This window comes from Odocoileus virginianus, chromosome 3 (assembly GCF_023699985.2).
Source record: "Odocoileus virginianus isolate 20LAN1187 ecotype Illinois chromosome 3, Ovbor_1.2, whole genome shotgun sequence".
NCBI lineage: Eukaryota > Metazoa > Chordata > Mammalia > Artiodactyla > Cervidae > Odocoileus > Odocoileus virginianus.
Genome location: NC_069676.1, coordinates 12,241,774 through 12,268,205, shown reverse-complemented (window position 1 = coordinate 12,268,205; position 26,432 = coordinate 12,241,774). Strand labels below are relative to the sequence as shown.

The 26,432-nt window shown below is 39.1% G+C and overlaps 2 protein-coding genes across 8 annotated transcripts in view; both read right to left on the bottom strand.

The window, feature by feature from the left end:
* The window catches only part of LOC139029633 (zinc finger protein 266-like), a 38,880-nt gene extending 37,681 nt beyond the window's left edge, over positions 1–1,199 (bottom strand). For all 3 annotated transcript variants that reach the window (XM_070463836.1, XM_070463852.1, XM_070463843.1), the window contains exon 1: positions 1,122–1,199. In XM_070463836.1, coding sequence (XP_070319937.1) covers positions 1,122–1,185 — 64 coding nt within the window. In that variant the 5' untranslated portion in view covers positions 1,186–1,199. The remainder of the gene's footprint in view (positions 1–1,121) is intronic.
* Positions 1–26,432, bottom strand: part of LOC110147038 (zinc finger protein 266-like) — a 30,568-nt gene that overhangs the window by 1,763 nt on the left and 2,373 nt on the right. For 2 of the 5 annotated variants that reach the window (XM_070463807.1, XM_070463816.1), the window contains exons 2-6: positions 11,830–11,919; positions 11,186–11,312; positions 10,488–10,568; positions 9,536–9,618; positions 87–9,056 (exon numbers count right to left, since the gene is read on the bottom strand). In XM_070463807.1, coding sequence (XP_070319908.1) covers positions 7,170–9,056; positions 9,536–9,618; positions 10,488–10,568; positions 11,186–11,312; positions 11,830–11,862 — 2,211 coding nt within the window. In that variant the 5' untranslated portion in view covers positions 11,863–11,919 and the 3' untranslated portion in view covers positions 87–7,169. Of the gene's footprint in view, positions 1–86; positions 9,057–9,535; positions 9,619–10,487; positions 10,569–11,185; positions 11,313–11,829; positions 11,920–26,432 lie in introns of those variants that run through there. The other 3 variants (XM_070463822.1, XM_070463791.1, XR_011486367.1) reach the window with 2 other exon arrangements.

Sequence of the window (26,432 nt, the reverse complement as noted above, 5' to 3'; positions counted from 1 at the left end):
TATGGCTCTGTAATAAGGCATGCTGAATACAAAGGTAACACTTTTCAATTCACCTTGAGACAGTCCAGAAAAAATTTTTTTAAAAATATATTTAACAGGCTTATTGAAGGATCATTTATATATCATGAAATTCAGTCACTGAAAGCATAAAATCAATGGTTTTGGTAAATTTATAATTATGCAACTTTAATACAATCTAGTTTTAGATTTCTGTTACCCTAGAAAGCTCCCTTGTGCCCATAGGAAAAACTTGATGTGGTATACACTGGAACTTTCTGTATTGTTTGTTTTTCATGGGCAAATCTGAACTGTTTCAAAAATTAGAAGTTTATTTAAATAAAAAAAGTGACACTGTAACATCCCATCAATGTCAAACAGCAAAGACATAAAATTCACTCTGTCCTAGTAGATGTCAGTAAAGTTCTAACTCTGGGAGGTGAGTGTGTAGAAGGGTACAGTAGGGGACAATGAGGTGGTAGTAACATTCTTTGTTTTGGTCTGTGTCCTGGTCACGAGGCTGTTCCACAGTGAAAATGTATGGAGGTAAACACTCATGTGTACTTTCTGTATGTAGTATTTCAATAAAAAGTTAAAAGCAATAAACAGATCATTTGGGCCTTGTGTGTATGTGTGTATATATATATATATATATATATATATATGTATATGTGTGTATATATATATATATATATGTATATATACATCTATATACATATGTATACATATATATACATATATATGTATGTGTATATATATATATATGTATACATATATATATACAAGGCCCAAATGACCTGTTAGGAATATAGGAGGTAGATAATAAACTAATGATAAATATATCAGTTCAAAAGTGTTATGGGAAAGGTGAAGCAGGCAAGAAAAAAAGAGAAGGTACCACAGACACACACACAATGGCAAAGTACTCTGGGGCAGATAATGGCAGAAAAGGAAAATAAATATTATACCTTTTTACCAAAAAATATTAGATAAACAATGTTATGACCCCCCCCACACCCCACCTCCACCCAAAACCCTTTGAATAAATTTTAACTACTGGGCAACTTCAAGAATGTTTTGGTTGAGAACATTCAATTGAAATAGGTCTGCTCTCTCCCACTCACCTTTGTAGATGGGAAGTGGCAAGTCAGACTTGTTCCAAAATCTGTGTATTGTATGGGTCTCCATAGATGTGTGTCTTCTCGGAGAACCACCACTGGGAATTCAGTCTTCAACAAAATAAAAAACCAAACAGCAGTCTAAGATGATCATCTCCAATGGTATTAGAATGACAAAGGTGGAAAGTTCCACAGTTCTTAAGTGTGAACCAAACCCACCATCATGATAACACCACAAATGAGAAGTATAAAGCCTGAAACCATATACATCAAGTCTGTGAGTCTGGCATTAGGATCTGCATTCTTTTGGAAAGATTTTGTATGTCCTTTGTTAACTGTGAAGTCACACACACACACCAGCTATCTATTTCTTAGTAGAGATTCTGTTTAATACCACATTCCTCAAACTGGGAAATCTTGTACTGAACAAGGTCAGACATCTGTTTATTTTCCTGGTGACTGCATAGGATGTTTACTTTTTGTTGTTGAGATATATTTCATGTACAATGAAATGCTCATTTAAGAATTCAGGCAATGAGTTTTGAAAACACACATACTTGAGTAAACACCAGCTGCAAAAAGATACAGAACATAATCTTCCCCTGAAACCAACTGCCTGTTCTAGTCCATCCCCTCACCTCCATCCCCAGACAAGCACTTTCTAAGTTACTAGAGACAGTATTCAGTACACATGTATTAAATCCTTACTCATTGTCACAAATGTCCTGATTATCCCCTATTGCTTGGAGAAACATTATGGGGAGAAAGATGATTAAGTCCCCCTATGGAACAATGTACTATCTCTTTTATTTCTGTCAAACATTCCTTTATATGGTTTACAGAAGTATTAAGAGGAGACACATTTAACCTTTCCTATTTTGAAGGACTGGAATGTTTTATCCAGTTAATCCTGTATGTAGAAATGCTTTAAAGTCTACACTGTCTCATTAGGATCTCCTTTTGAGAGTTTCTGCACATCATGGGCATTTTCTGTATCTTTTGATTACCAATGGCGTAGAACCTTGCACAGAGCCTTGCTCACTGAAGGAACCCAGTGACTTGTGACTAGCACATACTATATTTCTTCTCATGAGTAATTTTTAAAATTAATTTATTTTTTAATCCAAGGATAATTGCTTTACAGAATTTTGCTGTTTTCTGTCAAACCTCAACATCAATCAGCCAGATATATATCCCCTCTGTTTTGAACCATCTCCCATCTCCCTCGTCATCCCACCCCTCTAGGTTGATATAGAGACCCTGTTTGAGCTTCCTAAGACATACAGCAAATTCCTGTTGGCTATCTTCTCATGATTATTAAAGGATACCTAGATATTGCAAAATCACAACTCATATGTTGCTTGATGTAATACACAGTCCTCTGTGGCATATAATAAATATCCATGTAGAGGCAAACACAGAAAAGATTAACATAAATTAAATGCTCTAGTGCTATAGACAGCTTCCCTGGTGGCTTTATATCCAACTGAAGGAATTTCCATAGGTCAAAACTCCAATTTGTACTTTTTCCCCAAGTCCCTATGAATACCATCCCTGTGCATTTCCAATTCATGGTGTTCAAAAGGGCCAAGTCTAATATATAGTTCCAACTCCATAACTTAACTAGAGGAATTTATTTCATAAAGACTGAGATAGAAAGTACAATGGTGGTTACCAGAAATAGAGTAAGGGACAACAAGAAGTTATTATTTAACAAGTACCAAGTAGTAATTTGGGATGATGAAAAACACCTCGAGATGGATGGTGGCAATGACTGCATAACAATAAGAATATGCCTGGGAACTCCCTGATAGTCTAGTGGTTAAGGGCTCTGTATTTTCATTCCCAGGGCACAGGTTTAATCCCTAGTTGGGGGGCTAACATTCCACTAGCCTCATAGCAGCCCCAGCTACCCAAAAATGTGTACTTAATGCAACTTGACCTAACTACATACTTAAAATGGTTAACACAGTAAATTTTACATGATGTACATCTTACAATAGTAGAAAAGTGTGAGTAGAGAATTACTAACAGTAGTATTTAATGGATCCTCCAGAAATAACACATCTGGGGGAAAAAGTTAAAACCAGCATGACTGGCAGTGCCTCTCTTAGAGACTGGAGAAGGAAATGGCAACCCACTCCAGTATTCATGCCTGGAAAATCCCATGGACTAAGGAGCCTGGTGGGCTACAGTCCATGGGGTCGCAAAGAATTGGACATGACTGAGAGACTTCTCTTCTCTTAGAGACTCAGCTGTATAAAATATCTGTGCAGAGGACCTAAAGTGCTAGAGGCTTCTCTAGTAATATATAGAATTTTATGTATTTCAGCTATTTATCTAAAATGGATATTTTAAATTAGTAAATCAAAACTCAAGATTCTTAGACGATGTTAGTTTTAAAAAAACTACTAAAGTCAGATTGTAAATGGAGAAATGTAGAGTATGAATAAAGAGAATATAAAGAAATTGGTTAGCTGGTTATTTCAAAGACTTAATACACTGAACAAAACATCTCACACAAACAATATCTTTTGTGTGTGATGCATTGGGACTTCAAGGTTGTAAGGGGTTTTTCTCCAGTTGTGGTGCAATAGCTTAGTTGCCCCACTGCATGTTGAGATGCTTGTTTCCCACCCAGAGAATGTATCTGTGTCTCCTGAATCTCCTGCATTGCAAGGTGGATTCTTAACCACTGGACCACCAGGGAAGTCCCACAAAACAGTGTTTTAAAATACCCACATGCAGGGTCACTTCTGTAGGCAGCCTGCTGGGGGAGGTCAGTAGTCTCACAAGCACAGCTGCCTCAGTCTTACAAAAACAGGAATTCCCTGTTCACAGGCAGGTACCAGAGGGTGGGTCAAATGCAGGGGGTCATGCAAGGACAGTAGTGGGCAGACGTCACTGACAGCCAGTGCTGGGAGGGAAAGGAACTTTATTTTAAAAATGTTTTTTAAATTGGAGAGCAAGTGCTTTACAATGTTGTGTTGGTTTCTGCCATACAACATGAATCAGCCATAAGGATACATATGTACCCTCCTTCTTGAACCTCCCTCCCAACCTGCACACCATCCTACCACTCAGAACCAGGCTGAGCTCCTTGTGTTGTACCGCAACTTCCCATTAGCTATTGTACACATGGTAGTGTATACACGTCAGTGAGTGAGTTGCTCAGTCGTGTCTGACTGAGTGATTTTCCAAGTTGCTCTGTTGTGTCCAACTCTTTGGGACCCCATGGACTGTAGCCCACCAGGCTCTTCTGTCTCTGAAATTCTCTGGGCAAGGATACTGGAGTTGGTACTTGTTCCCTTCTCCAGGGGATTTTCCCAACTCAGGGATCAAACTCAGGTCTCCCGTGTTACAAGCAGATCCAAATACCGCTCTCTTAATCTACCCCACCTCCAGCCTTTCAGCCTAGGTCCAAATGTCTATTCTCCAGGTCCTGCATTTCTATGGCTTCCCTGAAAATAAGTTCACAAATATAATTTTTAGGGTACCATATGTATGTTTTTGGAGAAGGAAATGGCAACCCATTCCAGTATTCCTCCCTGGAAAATCCTATGGACAGGGAGCCAGGTAGGCTACAGTCCATGGGGTCACAAGTCAGACATAACTTAGCAACTAAACCACACACATATGTATTAATATGCAATCTTTGTTTTTCTCTTTTTGACTTACTTCACTCTGTGTAACAGGCTCTAGGTTCATCCACCTCACCAGAACTGACTTGAATACGTTGCTTGTATTGGTTGAGTAATACTCAGTTGTATATATGTACCACAACTTCTTTATCCATTCATCTGTCAATGAACATAAAGCTTGCTTTCTTGTTCTATCCACGGCAAACTGTGGTGCAATGAACACTGGGGTACATGTGTCGTTTTCAATTATGGTTTTCTCATGGTATATGCCCAGCAGTGGGATGCTGGGTCATGTTAGTTTCAGGCCCTAGTTTTTAAAGAAATCTCCATACTGTTCTTCATAGTGGCTGTATCAACTTACATTCCCACCAACAACATAAGAAGGTTCCCTTTTCTCCACACCTTCTCCAGCATTTACTGTTTTTAGATATTTTGATGATGGGCATTCTGACCAATGTGAGATGATACCTCATTGTAGAGTTCATTTGTATTTCACTCATAATGAGTGATGTGGAGCATCTTTTCATGTGTTTGGGGGCCACCTCTATGTCTTCTTTAGATAAATGTCTGTGTAGGTCTTGTGCTGATTTTCTGACTGGGTCATTTGTTTTTCTGGTATTTGATCTGCCTACGCTGCTTAAATATTCTGTAGATTTATCCTTTTTCAGTTGTTTCACTGCAATTATTTTCTCCCACTCTGAGGGTTATCTTTTTCATCTTGTTTATAGCTTCATGTGCTAAAACATCTAATCAGGTCACACTTGTTTATTATTGTTTTTATTTCTATTACACTAGGAGGTGGGTCAAAGAGATAATGCTATCATTTATGTCAAAGAGTGTTCTGCCTATATTTTCCTCTAAAAGTATTATAGTTCCCGGCCTTACATGTAGGTCTTTAATCCATTTTAAATTTCTTTTGTGTATAGTGTTAAGAAGTGTTCTAATTTCATTCTTTTACATGAGGCTGTCCAGTTTTCCCAGTACCACTTTTTAAAGAGGTTGTCTTTTCTCCATTGTATATTCTTGCCTCCTTTGTCCAAGAAAAGGTGCCCACAGGTGTGTGGGTTAACCTCTGGGCTTTCTATCTTTTATCATTGGTCTGTTTCTGTGCCAGGGCCATACCGTCTTGATGACTGTAGCTTTGTAGTATAGTCTGAAGTCATGAAGGGTGATTGCTCCACCTCTATGCTCTTTCTCAAGACTGCTTTGGCTATTTGGGGTCTTTTGTGTTTCCAGACAAGTTAAAAAACATTTTTTTCTAGTTCTGTGAAAAATGCCATCAGTAATTTGACAGGGATTTGCACTGAATCTGTAGATATCACTGGATAGTACAGTCATTTTCAGAATATGGATTCTTCTAATAACATGATACATGTCTCCAACTGTGTTACCTTTGATTTCTTTCATCAGTATCTTATAATTTTCTGTACAGAGATCTTTTGAATGCTTAGGTAGGTTTATTCCTTGGTATTTTACTTTTTGTGTTGCGATGATGATGGAATTGTTTCCTTAGTATCTCTTATTTTTCAATGTTAGTATACAAGAATGCAAGGGATTTCCACATATTAATTTTATTTCTTCCAACTTTGCTGAATTAATTGATTAGCTCTAATGATTTTCTGGTGGCATCTTTAGAGTTTTATATGTATTAGTATCATGTCATCCACAAAAAGGTGAGTCTTGACACACATCAGCCTGCAAGATGTATTTCAAGGAAGAAGCCCACACAACAGTGCTATGTATTCCCAGCTCAGGGGAACCCAGTAGCTCCTGGAATTGCCCTTGGAGATATCTGGGCTCCAATCTACCTGGCTGATGCAAAGGCATCACCTCATCTTTCATGCCACTGCAGGGACCTGGTGTGCAGGAGTCACCATGGGTTGAATTGTATGTGTGTGTCTAAACATGTTTTGTGATCAAGAACTCTAGGCTTTGTTCTAGAGACAAGACATGATAGATTTAGGCAAAGGCATTCCTGAACTAGTCTCCTTACTTTTTCCATTACTACTGAGATACGAATGATAAAATTGATCCCCATATTCTTGAAGTTTATGGTGTTTCTCCAGTGTGAATACACTAGTGAATGGTAAAGGGTGAAGAACTGGTGAGTCAATCCTTTCCCATGTTTATTACCCTCAAAAGGATTCTCTCCTGTGTTGATTTTGAAAATGTTTAGTAGGGGACCTCCTTGGATGTCCAGCTGTTAAGGCTCTACCTTCCAATACAGGGGGCACGTGTTAGATCTCCAGTCGGAGAACTAAGGTTTCATATGCTGCATGGTGCCGTCAAATATTAAAAACAAAATGTTAAGACAGGAGGAATCAGCAAGGGCTTTCCCACATATCATGTTCCAATGGCTTCTCTCCCAGTGTCATTGTACATAGGAAGTAAGTATTGAGGAACATAAAAAGGTCTACCCACGTCCCTTACAAGAATATGGTTTCTCTCCAGTGTGCCTTCGCTTGTGCATGGTAACAGACAAAGAAGTGGTAAATGTTTTCCCACATATATTGCACTCAAAAGGCTTCTCTCCAGTGTGAGTTCTAAAATGTTTAGTAAGACGTGAGGAAACAGCAAAAGCCTTCCCACATTTGTCACACTTAAAAGGCTTCTCTCCAGTGTGAGTTCTAATGTGTTTAGTAAGACACGAGGAATCAGCAAAGGCCTTCCCACATTTGTCACACTTATAAGGCTTCTCTCCAGTGTGTGTTGTCATATGTTGAGTAAGGCCTGAGGCTCGAGTGAAGGTTTTCCCACATTTTTCACATTTAGCAGTCTTCTCCCCAGTATGAGATTGTAAATGTCTACGAAGAATAGAAGAAAACCCAAAGCCTTTCCCACATGTATCACATTTATAAGGCTTCTCTCCAGTGTGTGTCCTCATATGTCGAGAAAGGTATGAGGATTGACTGAAGGTTTTCCCACATGTGTCACATTTAAAAGGTTTTTCTCCAGTGTGAGTTTTCTTATGTTGAGAAAGGCCTGAGGATTGAACGAAGGTTTTCCCACATGTGTCACACTTAAAAGGCTTCTCTCCAGTGTGAGTTCTGAAATGGTTACTAAGATATGAGTAAGCAGCAAAGGCCTTCCCACATTTGTCACACTTAAAAGGCTTCTCCCCAGTGTGTGTTCTCATATGCTGAGTAAGGTATGAGGTTTGAGTAAAAGTAGTCCCACATATGTCACACTTAAGAGGCTTTTCTCCAGTGTGTATTTTCATATGTTTAGTAAGGCATGAGGATTGAGTGAAGGTTTTCCCACATGTTTCACACTTAAAAGGCTTCTCTCCAGTGTGAGTGTTCATGTGTTCAATAAGGCGAGAGGAACCAGTGAAGGTTTTCCCACAGTCTTGACATTTGTATAGTTTTATTCCAGTGTGAATTTGACTGTGAACACGAAGGTGTGAGGACGACCCAAAGGCTTTCCCACATTCCTTACATTTATACAGTTGCTCTCCAGTGTGAGTTTTCGTATGTCCAATGAGGTCTGAGGATCGATGGAAGTCTTTCCCACATACCTTACACTTATAGGCCTGGTCTCTAGTGTGAGTTTTCATATGTCCAGTGAGGTTTGAGGATTGAGAGAAGTCTTTCCCACATTCCTTACATTTGTAGGGTTTTATTCCAGTGTGAATTCGACTGTGAACTTGAAGGTATGATGAGGATACAAATGCTTTTCCACATCTCTTACATCTGTAGGGTTTTATTCCAGTGTGAATTCGTATGTGAATGCGTAGGTATGAGGATGATCCAAAGGCTTTCCCACATGTGTCACACTGAAAAGGCTTCTCTCCAGTGTGTGTTTTTATATGTCGTCTACGGCTTAGGGTTGCATCAGAGAATTTTCCAGAATCCTCATGTATGTAGTGTTTGTTAGCTGTGTGAGTTGGTACATGTGCATGGAGGCTTGTTGACTGAATGGAAGCTCTCCCACATTCATTCCAATTGTCATGTCTTTTTTTCTTCTGAGCTCTCATTTGTGCCTGAAGAAAAGACTCATTAGCAAAGGATCGCCCAAGATCTCTGTGTTCTAAGGCTTTCTCTTGTATGCTACATTGCCAGTACACAGTATCTGGAGTCAGCCTGATGGCTTTTCCACACTGATTAAACATGGAACATTTTTCTCCAGTAAAGGATTCGTTGTGCAGAGTAAAGAAGCTTTTTCCATAATGATTATATTCATAAGAATTGCCTCCATTTTCAGTTCTCTTGTGTGAACTAAGGTATGAGTAGTCACTGTCACTGAAGTCTTTCCACCTGTGCTCACAGTCATACAGTTCCTGTCCATTGTGGCTTTGTGTCTGTGGAGAAATGGATGGATGATGATTCAAAGATCTCTCAGATTCATTAACTGATCCTACCCATCTCAAAACAGAAACATCATTACAGAGAGGATGATGATTTTTACCATCTCTGTTACATTCATACACTTCCTATTGATTTCTTTAAAGTTAAATGATGAAATCCTTTTGACACAATGAGGTGCCATATATTCTAATGGTAAAACAGTTCAATACAATTTCATTGAATTGTTCTCAAAGTTCATTGTCTAATTATATACATGGGAATGATTCCTTGTGGGAAGTCTGCAGCAACTATTCCTAACCTTGGGTTAGGATATTCCCAAATTGATCATAATCAGAATTTGTTGACAGACACTGCTGTCTCTGGGGTGAATGCCACTCAAATATCTATCACTAATGTTCATGCTGTATGGAAATCCCAATATTAACTAAAAGGAAAATAAGTATTTTTTATGAATGAAACTTACTGATCTTACCATTTGTACCCTATTTGATGTTTTTTCCTGCAAAATATCCTGCTGAATTCCCAAGTCATTGGATGTAAGTTGCATTTCCCATTCTAAAGTAAAAGAGAATAACAAATTTAAGACTTTGCAAAAAGAAATGGATGTTAAAGGGGTTTAAAAACAATAAGGCTCATCTGTATAAGTTTCCAATTTAACATACCTTTTAAAAAGGCAACAAAGACATGAGGAATTTGACTATGACAAAAATTAAGCAAGAGTATATATATGTAGTCAAAATTGAGTACTTGGTTTAAAAGACGAGTCTATGAAGAGTAAAAAGGAAGAAAAGAGAATATTATTAGGGAAAGTTCTGGACAAAGAATATACATCAACATGATAAAACTAAGGGACTTCACAGGTGGTCCAGTGATTAAGAATCTGCCTACAAATGCAGGGGACACATGTGAGATCCCTGGTCCTGAAACTAATATGGCAAGAGCCAAGGCTGTGTACTACAACTCAGCCTGCACTATAGAGCCCAAGTGACACAACTAGTGAGTCTGGAGGCCCTAGAGCTCATTCTCTGCAACAAGAGAAACTACCCAATGAGAAGCCTGTGCACCAAAAGTAGAGTAGCCCCTGATCACTGCAACTAGAGAAAGTCTGCACACAGCAACAAAGAGCCTATATACAGTGCCCTCACCCCACCCAAAAAAAAAAAAAAAAAAAAAAAAAAAAAAAAAATATATATATATATATATATATATAATATAACTAATACAGAAACAAAAGGCTATTTTGTGAGATCACAGGAAAGTCTGATTAAATGTATGTATGTATGAGAAGTTCAAGAAGTCACAGAACATTAGAAACCAATGTCCTCAGCCTTCTGAGAGAAAGCCCATTTCAATAAGCTTCCTTCTTATAAATTCAAAACACACTGAAATTGAATTGACATGGGAAGTTCTTTATAATTGCTCACCTTGGAGGATTCCTTTCTCCACAGTTTTTAATACTTCTTGTTCCAACCAAGAGATTAAAGTGGGTTTGAATGCCTGATGTCCTGTTCACAAGGAAAGATATATTAATGAAAAAGTCCCTGTCAGATACGACAAACCTTCCCATGAATCAGGTCCGATATCTAATCAAGTCATTAGAATGAATGTGGTAATAATTTTCAAAGAGATAAAAAGGCAAATAGCTTTTCACACTCTTTCAGTGTGTCAAAGAGACTGTATCTGTGGCCAGTGAAAAACATATTCAGACCTATGTGAACATTTAAAAAGCACTGAATGTTGTTAAATGGGAAATAAAGTAAGTGTAAAAAGATGTTTGGTCTCACGGAGAAGCCGCTAAACTAGTGGTTGCCAAATGTTGGTTTCAAGACTCATGCCCACTGCTTGTTAAAACACAGATAACTGGGCCCAAATTCCAAAGTTTCATTCTCTATGCCAAAGGTGAACTCTTGAGAATGCATATTTCAAACAAGAGTCATGATAATGCTGTTAGTTCTCAAAGCTCATTGTTACAGAAAGTATACTGGAGTAAAACTCATTCCTTAGATACGAGTGTCTACTAGTTCCATTGTGTTCAGATTGGCATCACCCATCTTGGAACACAGAAGGTACAGCACATGTATGTCCATTCCCTAAGAGTATACAGGAATGATGGCAGCCTTACCTGCTGTGGTCAGGTTCTTATAGTTTTCCAGCATCACATTTCTATATAGCTTTCTCTGAAAGGGGTTCAGTAAAGTCCACTCTTCCTGGGTGAAGTACACAGCCACATCAGCGAAGGTCACTGAGTCCTAAACCATTGCACACACAGTAGTTTCAGTAAAGTAAGATCTCCAACAATGTACAGTGGAGAATGAGGAAGGGAGCCCAAATATCAACAGAGGGCCTCAAGGTCTCTCATCATCTCTCCCAGGACATAACGGTCTTAGCTCTCCTTTCTAGCTACACCCACTCGTGACTGATATGGAACCAGTAACACAATCCTAAACAAATTACACACACTTGTGCAAGCTAATAAATAAGGTCACTAAGAAATATATACTCTCATTCTGTACGACGTCAAAACAGTCAAAATAAAACACATGCAGAAGCAATCATGAGACAATATCAGAAGGTAATTACTAAAATACTAAGATTATTGAGAGCAATCCCTTATCAATATGAGACCTTTCACATTGGGAAGAAATTCAAAAGGGACTCAGACTGGCTTTATTTAAGAAGCTGTGTACATAAGTCTAACCAGAAGGAAATGTTTCCATATGGTGCATGCAGTAGCTCACTCTGTATTAGGATGCCCTGTCTTCTTACCTGAGAACAATCACTCAAACACTCAGCTACCATTCTGTCTTGCCTCTATCCTTTCCTCAGGATCACATAAAGGGTCCTTAGAAGGAAGATCTATGAGAAAAGAAGGCATGTGCATTCAGAGATGATCATAATTCCCACAATCACTGTGTGAAAGTCATTCCATTCTAGTTCAAAATCCCTGAATATCCCTGCACACTCAGAAAATGTCACACTGAGAGGAAAGCAGGTGAAGTAGGACCCTGAGCTCACCTCCCCCTCAGGAACATATCAAAAATACACCTATATGGAGCCCCTTCCCACTGAAAACAAACTGGAGACATTCAGAATGATGTCCAAAACCAAGGCTGTAAAAATGACCCACAGAGTCAGGTTAGGAAAGGAGGGGAATTGATCCAGTTTTAGTGCTCGCTGCCAAGTAGAGTGCACACTGGAGGGTATGCAGCAGATCTGGACCCAGCACTGCATCTGAATAAGATGAGTTAAGCCAGTGCTGACACTTGTGGAGGTGATGGATCAGGAGCTGTCTGTATACCTGACTGGCAGACAGTCTCAGTGTGTGTCTGGCCCGCAAAAACCCTCCTGTTCCAGTGTTGCTTCCTCCAAGGCAAAGGTACCCTTGCTGGGAGCAGAGAGAGCACAAACATGGAGAGAACAGAACTGACTGAGAGGCAACACTCAGGGCTTCTGCTTCCAGGACCTTAGAACCAGACCTGGCTCCTGCTCCTGATGACCGGGTAGTGATAACCACTGTGCACAGGAGAAAAACGCTCACACAGGGCTCTGGCTCTAGCCACTGTATCTCCAGCACAACTTCCCAACAAGGACACCCCGAGGAAAGACATAACCTGTGCTCACCACATTTTATTTTTTGTTTTGAAGATTTATTTACTTATTTCCTTGGCTATGCTGGGTCTCCTTTGCCATACTCAGTTACAGTGGGCTGGGGCTACTCTGTAGCTGTGCATGGGCTTTTCATTGGGTTGGCTTCTCTTGTGCTGGAGCACAGGCTCCAGGGTGAACAGACTCATTAGTAGTTGCAGCATGTGGGCTCAGTAATTACAGTACCCAGGCTCTAGAGCACAGGCTCAATAGTCAGGGCACACAGTCTTAGTTGCCCTGTGGCATGTGGGATCTTCCTGGACCAGAGATCAAACCCATGTCCACTGCATTGGCAGGTGGACTCTTCACCACTGACCCACGAAGGAAGCCCCTTTATTTGTATTTTTAAAGTTTTATTTCTTAAATTTTGTCCATGCCACGCAGCTTGTGGGATCCGAGCTCCGCTACCAGGGATCAAGCACTGTAGTGGAATGTGGTGCCTCAATCAAGGGACTGCCAAGGAAGATTCTCCTCTGCTTAAATTCAGCTCTCCCACCAAAGCTACTGCACACAAAGACTGCGTGTTGCTGCTGCTGCTAAGCCACTTCAGTCATGTCTGATTCTGTGGGACCCCATAGACGGCAGCACACCAGGCTCCCCCGTCCCTGGGATTCTCCAGGCAAGAACACTGGAGTGGGTTGCCATTTTCTTCTCCAATGCATGAAAGTGAAAAGTGAAAGTTTTAAGTTGCTCAGTCGTGTCTGACTCTTAGCGATCCCATGGACTGCAGCCTACCAGGCTCCTGCGTCCATGGGATTTTCCAGGCAAGAGTACTGGAGTGGGTTGCCATTGCCTCCTCCCAAAGACTGCATAGGGACCTACAAAAGGACACACCTTCAAAGATGGGATAGGTAAGTGTTTCACTTAATTTCACAGAGACAGAGAAAGTGAAATAAAATGAGGAGATAGAAGAATTTGTTTCAAACAAAAGAACAAAGATAAAACATAGATGAAACAACTAATTTAACATAGATAAATAATATACCAAATAATCAGTTTAAAGCATTAGTAAAAGAACTCCAGGGCTTCACCAGATGAAGCAAATGAAGATGAAACAGGCAGTCTACCTGAAAAAGAATTCAGTGTAATGATATTAAAGGAAATAGTCACCCAAGTTCAGGAAGCCCAGAGTGTCTCATAAAGAAAAACCCCAAAAGAACCATACCAACACACATATTATTCAAACTAACAAAAATTAAACACAAAGAAAAATGATTAAAAGCAGCAAGGCAATGCTGGTGGAAAAGGAAACTGATACAGCCAAATGGAAAACGATATGGAGATTCCTTTAAAAATTAAGAATAAATCTACCATATAACTCAAATCTCACTACTAAATTATAGTGTTTATTGCAGCAATATTTATAATAGCTAGGAAATGGAAGCAATCTAGATGTCCACTGACGGATGAATGGATACAGCAATTATGGTACATTAATACAGTGGATTTTACCCAGCCATAAACAGGAACAAGTCTGAGTCAGTAATAGTGGATGAACCTAGACCATCTTATACAGAGTGAAGTCAGAAAGAGAAAAAAAACAAGAATCATATATTAATGCATATACATGGAAGGCAGCAAAATGGTACTTATGAACCTGGCAGAGAAGCAACTTGTAGACATAGAAGGGGAAGATAAGGGCGGGGTGTATTCAGAAAGCACCACTGACATATATACACTATCATGTGTAAAATATTAGTGGGAAGTTGCTTAATAACAAAGGGAGTCCAGTCTGGTGCTCTGTGATGACCAACAGGGGTGGAATGTGGGAAGAAGAGGGAGACTCAGGAGGGAAGTGATACATACACACATACATGTAAACTTGTGACTGATTCTCAGCGTTATATGGCAGAAACCAATACAAAATGTAAAGAACAAGAATGCTAGGGCTTTCCAGGTCATTCAGTGGTAAAGAACCTATCTGTCAATGCAGGAGACATGGGTTTGATCCCTTGATCAAGAATATTCCCTGGAAAAGGAAATGCCAACCCACTCCAGCATTCTTGCCTGGGAAATGTCATGGACAGAAGAACCTGTTAGTCCAGAGGGTCGCAAAGAGTTGGACATGACTTGGTGACTAAAGAACAACAACAAATAAGAATGCTAACTGAACTGGAGAAAAGAATGAATGAACATAGTTAAAGTTGTAACAAGGAACATAGACAATAAAAAAGAACCAGTTGGATCTGAAGAACAATAAAATAACTGAAATAAAAAACATGCTAGAAAGTACTAACATCAGATCAGGGGGCATAGGAGAATGCACAACTGATATGGAAGATAAAATAACAAAAATCAGAAAAACAGAAAGAGAAAACAAATTAAAAAAATGAGAACTGTATGGCAATACCCTGGCAGACTAGTGGTTAGGACTCAGTGCATTCACTACTGTGGGCCCGGGTTTGATTCCTCATCGAGAAATTAAGATCCTACAAACTGTGTGTTGTGGAAGAAAAAGGAACAGGTTAAGGAATCTCTGGTTTAACATAAACGATTCTAACTTTCTCGTAATTGGGTCTCAGAAGAAGAGAGAAAAAGACAAGGGAAAATGTATTTGATAAAAATATGAAAACACAGAGCTTGCTGTAGCTCAGATCATGAGTTCCTGATTGCAAAATTTAGGCTTAAATTGAAGAAAGCAGGGAAAACCACTAGGCCATTCAGGTATGACCTAAATCATACCCATTATAAGTGAGGGTGACAAACAGATTCAAGGAATTATATCTGGTAGTCAGAGTGCCTGAAGAACTATGGACGTAGGTTCACAATACTGTACAGGAGGCAGTGACCAAAACCATCCCAAAGAAAAAAAATGTAAAAAGTCAAAATGGTTGTCTGAGGCAGCTTTACAAATAGCTGTGCAAAGAATAGAAACAAAAGGCAAAGGAGAAGAAGAAAGATATATACCCAAATGAACATACAACTCCAGAAAACTGCAAGGAGAGATAAAAAGGCCTGCTTAAATGAATAAAGCAAAGTTAATAGAGGAAAACAACAGCATGGGGAAGACTAGACATCTCTTCAAGAAAATTGGACATATGAAGGATGTTCATGCAAGGATGGACATGATAAAAGACAGAAATGGTATCATCAAACAGAACCAGGGAAGATTAAGAAAAAGTAGCAAAAATACACAGAAGACCTATTTAAAGAAAAGTATTAATGACACGGTGTGTAACACACGATGGTGTTCTCACTCACCTAGAGACAGACATCCTGGAGTGTGAAGTCAAGTAGGCCTTTGGATGCATTACTACAAACAGAGCTAGTGGAGGTGATGGAATTCCAGCTGAGCTATTTAAAATCCTAAAAGATGATGCTGTTAAAGTGCTGCACTCTATACGTCTGCAAATTTGGAAAACTCAGCAGTGGCCACAGGCCTGAAAAATGACAGTTTTCATTTCAATCCCAAAGAAGGGCAATGCAAAAAAATGTTCAAACTTCCGTACAACTGCACCCATTTCACATATGCTAGTAAGGCTATGCTCAAAAATCCTTCAAGCTAGGCTTCAACAATACATGAACCAAGAACTTCCTGATGTTCAACCTGGGTTTAGAAAATGCAGAGGAACCAGAGATCAAATTGTCAACATTTATGGACCATAGGAAGGCAAGGGAGTTTCAGAAAATCATCTACTTCTGCTTCATTAAGTATGCTAAAGCCTTTGACTGGGTGGATCACAACAAACTGTGGAAAATTCTTAACGAGTAAGAATACCAGACCACCTTAACTGTTCCTTGAGAAAACTGTATGTGGATCAAAAAGCAAATGAAGTGGACAGGGAGGGGTGACTGGTTCAAAGTTGAGAAAGGAGTACAAGAAGGCTGTATATTGCCACCCTGCTTATTTAATTTCAATGCAGAGTAAATTATTTGAAATGCAAGACTGGATGAATCACAAGTGGGAATCAAGACTGCCAGAAGATATTATCAACAACCTCAGAAACACACATGATACCACTCTAATGACAGAAAGTGAAGAGGAACTAAGGGGCTTCTTAATGAGGGTGAAAGAAGACAGTAAAAAAGCTGGCTTAAAACTCAACGTTAAAAAAACGAAAGTTAATCATGGCATCTGTTCCCATCATTTCATGGCAAAGAGAAGGGAGAAAAAGTAGGAGCAGAAACCATATTTTCATTATCTCCAAAATCACTGTGGATGGTTACTGTAGCCATGAAGTTAAAAGATATTTGCTCCTGGGGAAAAAAACCTATGACAAACCTACATAGCATATTAAATAGCAGAGACATCATTTGCCAGCAAAGCTTTATTTATTCAAAGCTGTTTTTCCAGTCATAGAGAAGACTCAGTGCCAAAGTATTCATGCTTTCAAACTGTGGTTCTGGAGATTTTTGAGAGTCCCTTGGAATACAAGGAGATCAAACCAGTGAATCCTAAGGAATCAACCCTGAATACTCATTGGAAGGACTGATGCGGAAGCTGAAGTTCCAACACCTTGGCCACCTGATGCAAAGAGCTGACTCACTGGAAAAAAAACGTGATGCTGGGAAAGACTGAGGCAAAAGGAGAAGGGGGTGGCAGAGATAAGATGGTTAGATAGCATCATTGACTCAAAGACATGAATTCCCCAGAGAAAACTCTGGGAGATCCTCAAGGACAGTGAAGACTGACGTGCTGCAGTCCATGAATCACAAAGTCAGACACGTCTTAGCAACTGAACAACAACAACAATGACTGAAAATTTCCTGAAATGGAAGAATGAAACAGATATCCAGCTACAGAAAGCACAGAGTCTCAAACAAGATGAACCCAGAGACACACACCAAAATATATCATAATTAAAATTCAAAAGGTAAACAGAGAATTCTAAAGGCAGTAAGAAAAAACAAGGAGTCATATACAAGGCACCCACTTAAGGCTATCAGCTGGTTTTTCTGCAGAAACCTTGCAGGACAGAAGGGCATATACTTTGAAAGTACTGAAAGGAAAAAACCTACAAATTAAAGATACTCTATCCAGCAAGGTTATCATTCAAAACAGAAGGAGAAACAAAGAACTTTCAAGTAAGCAAAAACTAGAGGAGCTCATCAAATCTAAAACAACTCTAAGAGAAATAGTAAAGCGTCTTCTCATAAGTGGAAAAACAAGCAGAAGAATGTATAGGAAAGAAAAGTCCCATTAGTAAAGTAAACATATAGTAAAGCCTGTGCAACAACCATTTAAGTAAGCAAGTACAAAATTAAAAGAAACTGTAACTACAACAATCAATTAAGTATTAAACAAGAAATATGACATTAAAGACAAAAAATGTGCACTAAGGGGGAAATAACATAGGTCTTTTAGAATGTGCTTGAAATTACATCACTATTAGTTTAAAACAAGCAGACCACTATTAGTTTAAAACAAGCAGATCTAGTTACAGGTCAACATATGAATCCCAGGGTAATCACAAATTAGTAAGGCTAAAGACACACATACAGACTGAAAGTGAAAGGATGGAAAAAAGATAGTCCATGCAAAGGCAAACAAACAAGAATTTGGAGTAGCGATACTCACAGTAGACAAAGCAGACTTTAAGACAAAGTCTAAATAAAAGACAAAGGACATTATATAATGATAAAGGTATTAACACAAGTGAATGTAACAGCTGTTAACATGTGTGTATCTAATACAGGAGAAGCTAAATAAATTAAGTATTTACACACATAAAGGGAGACATTGAGAGTAATACAATAATAACAGGGAATTTTAACACCAAACTAGCATCAGTGGACCAGAGAAGGCAATGGCAACCCACTCTAGTACTCTTGCCTGGAAAATCCCATGGACGGAGGAGCCTGGTAGGCTGCAGTCCATGGGGTCGCTGGGAGTTGGGCACAACTGAGCGACTTCACTTTTATGCATTGGAGAAGGAAATGGCAACCCACTCCAGTGTTCTTGCCTGGAGAATCCCAGGGACGGGGGAGCCTGGTGGGCGGCCGTCTATGGGGTCACACGGAGTCGGACACGACTGAAGCGACTTAGCAGCAGCAGCAACAGCAGCAGTGGACAGATCATCCAGACAGAAAATCCAGAATAAAACAGTAGTCTTAAGACACATTTGGCCACTTGGACTTAATAGATACCTACAGGACATTCCAACCCAAAAGAGAGACATAAACATTCTTCACAAGTGCACATGGAATGTTCTCCAAGACAGATGACATGTATGCTCAACAAATTTAATGGACAGAAATAATATCAAATATTTTCCCTGACCACAATGCTGTGAAACAAAGATATTCAATTACAGAAAGAAAAATGGGAAAAGAACAAATATGTGGAGACCAAACAACATGTTACTACAAAATGAATGGGCCAATGAAGATATGGGAAAATACCTCAAGACACATGAAAATAGAAACAAAATGTCCTCAAATTGATGGGATGCAGCAGAAATAGTCATGATGCGGGATTTTATAATGATACAGGCCTATCTCAAGAAGTAAGAAAAATTTCACGTAAACAACCTAATCTACCATCCAAAGGAATTAGAAAAAGAAGAACAAAGCCTTAAGTCAGCAGAAGGAAAGAAGTAATAAACGTCAGAGAGAAAATAAAACAGAGAACCCCACTCCCCCTAAATTAGAAAAGATCAATGAACCCAAGAGCAGGTCTTTTGGAAAGATAATTAGTGCTGATAAAGCTTTAGCCTGTCTCATTAAGGAAAAAAGGAGACCCAAATAAGCAAAATAAATAATCAAAGAGGAGAAATTATAACTGATTCCACAAACACAGAAATAATCAAAAGGGAATACTATGAGAAAAAAAGAAAGTATGCTATAAATAGTTATATGTCAATAAATTGAACAACTAGAAGAAATATGTATATAGAATTACAAAACCTTTGAAAACTGAATAGGAATCCATGGATAATCTAAGTAGACTGATTACTAATGTTGAAACTGAAGCAGCAATCAAAATTCACCCAAATTAAAAGTCCAGGCAAGGCAGCTGCACAGGAGAATTCAATCCCATGTATAAAGAAGGCTGAATACATATACTTGTGCCACACAGCATTTGGGATCCCAGTTCTCTGACTACCAGGGATTGAATCAGTGCCTCCTGCACTGAAATAGTCTTAAACACTGGACCACCAGGGAAGTCCCTTAATGTCTCTTTCCAAAAACAGAAGAGGTGGAAATACTCCCAAATTCTATGAGACCACAATTACCCTGATGCTAAAACCTGAAAGGGGCAGTATAAAAAAAATTAGATTACAGGCCAATATTTCTTATGTATAGAGACACAAAAATTCTCAGCAAAATATTACCAAATAGAATTCAACAGTCTATAAAATGGATTATTCACAATGGTCAAGTGAGATTTATTCCAGGGATGAAAGAATGGTTCAACATCTGATCATCAAGCAATGTCATACACTACATTAATAATAAAAATCACAGATAATTTCAATTAACGCAGGAAAGACACTGAATAAATTCACCATCTATTCACGATAAAGACTCTCATCAAAGTTGGTATGGAGGGAACACATCTCAACATAATGAAGGCCATTTATGACAAGCCCCAGCTAATATCATACTCAATGGAATACAGAAAGCTTTTCATTTAAAATCAGAAGTAAGACAAGAATGCCCACTCTCATCACATCTCTTTAATGCAGTATTGGATGTCCCAGCCATAGCTATCAGATGAGAGAGAAACAAAAGGCAGCCAGATTGGAAAGGAAGAAGTACAACTGCCACTCTTTGCAGATTACATAGTACTATATATAAAAAACCCCTAAAGTCACCATCCAAAAACTATTAGAACTAATAAATGAATTCAGTAAAGTGGCAGCATACAGGATTAACATAAAGAAATCTGTTTCTTTTCTATACTGTAATAATGAATTACCAGAAAAAGAAAGCAGAAAAAAGAAGTTCCTTTGAAAAACAAATCGAAAAGAATTACTAGAAATAAACAACCCAAAAAAGACCTATACTTTGAAAACTATATAACAGTGTAGGAAACTGAAGATGATATTACAAAGAAGTGGAAAGATATTCTGTGCTCATTGACTGAAAGAATCAATACAGTTAAAATTCCATACTACCCAAAGCAACCAGAAATTTAATGTAACCCCTAAGGAAAGTACTCATGATATTTTTCACAGAACTAGAACAAATAATTCTTAAATTTATATAGAACTAGAAAAGACTCTGAAGAGCCAAGGCAGTATGGGCAACAAAGAACAAAGCTAGGGGTACCACAGTCATTGACTTCGAACTACACTACGTGTGTGTGTGTGTGTGCGCGTGCGCGCGCACTCAGTCGTGTTCAACTCTGCGACCCCATGGGCTCCTCTGTCCATGGGATATCCCAGGCAAGAATATTGGAGCGGGTTGCCATTTCCTTCCCCAGGGGATCTTCCTGACCCAGGGAGCAAATGTGTGTCTTTGGTGTCTCCCTCAATGGCAGGCAGGTTCTACACTACACTACAAAGCTACAGCAATGAAAACCATATAAAACTGATATGAAAACAGACCCATAGATGAGTCAAACAGTATAAAGAGCCAAAAAATAAACCCACACACCTGGAGTCAACTAATCTTCTACAATGCAGTCAAAAATACACAATGTAGAAAAGACAGTATCACCAATAAACGGTGCTAAAAATACTGGACAGCTCACGTGAAAGAATAAAATTGGAATATTTTCACATACCATGTATGAAAAAAAGCTCAAAAGACTAGATACCTGGGCTTCCCTTGTAGCTCAGTCAGTAAAGAATCTGCCTGCAAGGCAGGAGATCCGGGTTTGATTCCTGGGTTGGGAAGATACCCTGGATAAGGAAATGGCAACCCACTCCAGTATTCTTGCATGGAGAATCCCATGGACAGAGGAGCCTGGCAGGCTACAGTCTATGGGGTTGCAAGAGTCAGACAAGACATAGTGACTAAACCACCACCAGAAACCATACAACTAGAAGAAAACATACACAGAACGCTGTTTGACATACGTATTAGCAGAATGCTTTTGGCTGTCTCCTAAGGCAAAGAAAACAGAGGCAAAGATAAACAAATGGGATTGAAGTAAATGTAAAAGCTTTTGTAAAGCAAAATAAACAATAAAAAAATGTAAAGACAAAAAAAAGACAATCTACTGAATGGCAGAAAATATCTGCAAATGATATGAACAATAATAGACTAAAATACAAAATATGTAAATAGCTCATACAACTTAAGACTAAAAGAAAATAATAATCCTATTAAAAAAATGAACAGAAGACCTGAAAAGACATTTTCCCAAGGAACACACACAGATAGCCAACAGGCTCATGAGAAGATTCTTAACATCACTTATCGTTAGAGAAATGCAAATCAAAACTACAGTGAGCTATCGCTTCATACAGAATGGTCATCAAAAAGATCACAAATAACAAATTTGCCCAGACTGTGAAGAAAAGGGAACACTGGTATTCTGCTGGTGGGAATGTAAATTGGTGCAGCCACTATGGAAAACAGTATGGAGATTCCTCAAAAAACTACACCATGATCTAGCAATTCCGTTCCTTTGGATGTATATCCAAAGAAAATGAAAACAGTAATTTGAAAAGATACATACACCCCAAAGTTCATAGCAACATTATTTACAGCAGGCAAGTTACAGAAGCAACCTAAGTGTCCATCAACACATGAATGGATGAAAAAGATTCAAAAATGAAATATTATTCAGACTCACTGGAAAAGATTCTGATACTGGGAAAGATTGAGGGCAAGAGGAGAAGGGGGCAACAGAGGATGAGATGGTTGGATGGTGTAACTGACTCAATGGACGCAAGTTTGAGCAAACTCAGGCAGATAGCAAAGCACAGGGAAGCTTCCACTGCAGCCGTTAGGGTTCAGTACCTGTTGGGGCAATAAGATCCTGCATGCCTCCGGGAGATAATATCCCACATACACTGTGGCAGGGCCAAAAATATACATAAATAAATGATGGTGGTGGTTTAGTGGCTAAGTCATGTCTGACACTTGCAGCCTCATGGACTGTAGCCCACCAGGCTCCTCTGTCCATGGGATTCTCTAGGCAAGAGTCCTGGAATGGGTTGCCAATTCCTTTTCCAGGGGATCTTCCCAACCCAGGGACTGAACCCAGTCTCCTGTCTTGGAGGATTCTTTACTACTGACTTACCAAAGAAGCCCCAAATAAATAAATAAACACACAAATACACACTAAACAAGGGCTTTCTGTGATGTTCTTCCAGGGATAATCCTCTAATATGGCTCAAATACAATTCCCAAATCTATCTTAGATTAATGTTTTGTGGAAAGTTCAGTTCAGTTGCTCAGTCTTGTCCAGCTGTTTGTGACCCCATGGACTGCAGCATGCCAGGTCTCCCTGTCAATCACCAACTCTTGGAGCTTGCTCAAACTCATGTCCATCGAGTCACTGATGCCATCCAACCATTTCATCCTCTGTTGAACCCTTATCCTCTTGCCTTCAGTCATTTCCGGCAACAGGGTCTTTTCCACTGAGTCAGTTCTTTGCATCAGGTGGCCAAAGTATGGAAGCTTCAGTTTCAGCATCAGTCCTTCCAATGAATATTCAGTATGGATTTCTTTTAGGATTGACTGGTTTGATCTCCTTGCAGTCCAAGGGACTCTCAAGAGTCTTTACCAACACCACAGTTCAAAAGCATCAATTCTTCAGTGCTCAGCTTTCTTTATGGTCCAGCTCTCACATCCATCCATACATGACTACTGGAAAAACCACAGCTTTGATGACATGGACTTTTGTTGGTAAAGTCTCTGCTTTTTAATATGCTGTCTAGTCTGGTCATAGCTTTTATTCTGAGGAGCAAGTGTCTTTTAAGTTAATGGCTACAGTCACCATCTGCAGTGATTTTGGAGCCCAAGAAAATAAAGTCTGTCACTGTTTCCCCATCTATTGGCCATGAAATGATGGGACTGGATGCCATGATCTTTGTTTTCTGAATGTTGAGTTTTAAGCAAGCTTTTTCACTCTCCTCTCCCACTTTCATCAACAGGCTCTTTAGTTTCTCTTTGCTTTCTGCCATAAGGGTGGTGTCATTTGCATATATGAGGTTATTGATATTTCTCCCAGCAATCTTGATTCCAGCTTGTGATTCATCCAGTCCAGCATTTCACATGATGTACTCTGCATATAAGTTAAATAAGCAAGGTGACAATATACAGCCTTTTCCCAATTTGGAACCAGTCCGTTGTTCCATGTCTGGTTCTAACTATTGCTTCCTGACATGCATACAGATTTCTCAGGAGTCAGGTAAGGTGGTCTGCTATTCCCATCTCTTGAAGAATTTTCTACAGTTTGTTGTGATCCACACAGGCAAATGCTTTCGCGTAGTCGATAAAGCAGAAGTAGATGTTTTTCTTGAATTCCCTTGCTTTTTCTATGATCCAATGGATGATGGCAACTAGATCTCTGGTTCCTCTGCCTTTTCTAAATCCAGTTTTAACATCTGGAAGCTCTCAGTTCACGTAATGTTGGAGCCTAGCTTGGAGAACGTTGAGCATTACTTTGCTAGCATGTGAGATGAGTACAACTGTGCTGTAGTTTGAGCATTCTCTGCATTGCCTTTCTTTGGGACTGGAATGAAAACTGACCTTTTCCAGTTCTGTGGCTACAGCTGAGTTTTCTCAATTTGCTGGTATACTGAGTGCAGCATCATCATCTTTAATAGCATCATCTTTTCGGATTTTAAACAGCTCAGCTGGAATTTCATCACCTCCACTAGCTTTGTTTGTAGTAATGCTTCCTAAGACCCACTAACTTCACATTCCAGGATATCTGGCTCTAGATGAGTCACCACACCATCGTGGTTATCTGGGTCACTAAGACCTTTTTCCTATAGTTCTTCTTTGTATTCTTGTCCAGAGATAAACACACCCACCTTTGGTTACCTAACCTATGACAAAGGGAAGAATATCTGATGAAGAAAATAGAGACTCTTCAATAAGTGGTGCTGAGAAATCTGGACAGCTACATGTAAAAGAATGAAATTAGAACACTTTCTAACACCCTACACAAAAATAAACTAAACATGGATTAAAGACCTAAACTTAAGCTGAGACACTATAAAATTCTTAGAGGAAAACATAGGAGAAACACTCTTTAACATAAGTCACAATAAGATCTTTTTTGACCTACCTACTGAAAATTTAAGAAATTGAAAGGGACCTAATTGAACTTAAAAGACTCTTCAAAGCAAAGGAACTATAGAGAAGATAAAAAGGCAACCCTCCAATTGGGAGCAAAAAATTTTCTAAGAAAGCAATATGGAAGGGTTAGACTCCAAAATATACAGATAGGTTATGGAGCTCCCTATCAAAAAAGAAAAACAAACAACCCAATCAACAAATGTGGCTTTCCCACATTTCTCACATTTGTAGGGTTTTAACTCAGAGTGAATATTTTTGTGACACTGAAGGCATAAGGAACATTTAAAGTATTTTCCACATTGTTCACATAAAAACATGTTTACAACATGAGATTTTCGATGTGTCCTAATCTCAGATCTAACAAAAAAGTCACCACAGTATTCACATGAAAAGTTTCTATCATGGGTTTCCATATGTTTTTCCAGAAAAACACCTACTTCTGTTTCACTGACTACACTAAGGCCTTTGACTTTGTAGATCACAACAAACTGGAAAATTCTTAAAGAGATTAAAAAAACCAGAACCACCTTACCTGCCTCCTCAGAAACTTGTATGCAGGTCAAAAAGCAACAGTGAGAACTGGACATGGAAAATCGGACTGGTTCAAAATTGGGAAAGGAGTATGTCAAGGCTGAATATTGTCATCTGCTTATTTCACTTATATGCAGAGTACATGACATGAAATGCTGGGCTGGATGAAGCATAAGCTGGAATCAAGACTGCTGGGAGAAATATCAATAACCTCAGATATGCAGATGATACCACCCTTAAGGCAGAAATCAAAGAAGAACTAAAGAGCCTCTTGATAAAGGTGAAAGAGGAGAGTGAAAAAGCTGACTTAAAACTCAACATTCAAAAACTGAAGATCATGGTATCTGGTCCCATCACTTCACAGCAAATAGATGGGGAAACAATGGGAACAGTGGCAGACTAGTTTTCTTGGGCTCCAAAATCACTGCGCATGGTGACTGCACTCATGAAATAAGTCTTGGTCATTGGAAGAAAAGTTATGAGAAACTTAGACACTGTATTAAAAAACAGAGACATTACTTCACTGACAAAAGTTCGTAGACTCAAAGCTATGGTTTTTCCAGTAGTCATGTATGGATGTGAGAGTTGGACCATAGAGAAGGCTGAGCGCCAAAGAGTTTGTTTTACAACTGTGGTGCTGAAAGACTCTTGAGAGTCCCCTGGACTGCAAGGAGATCAAACCAGTCAATCCTAAAGGAAATCAGTCCTGAATATTCATTGGAAGGACTGATGCTGAAGCTGCAATACTCTCACCACCTGATGTGAACAGCTGGCTCACTGAAAAAGACCGTGATGCTGGGAAAGACAAAGCAGGAGGAGAAGCGGATGACAGGGGACGAGATGGTTGGATGACATTACCAACTCAATGGACATGAGTTTGAACAAGCTCTGGGAGGTGGTGAAAGACAGGAAAGCTGGGCATGCTGTAGTCCATGGGGTTGCAAAGGTTGGACATGACTGAGCAACTGAACAACAACAGACTTAATATTTTTTATTTTTAATTGGCGGATAATTGCCTTACAATATTGTGTTAGTTTCTACCATGC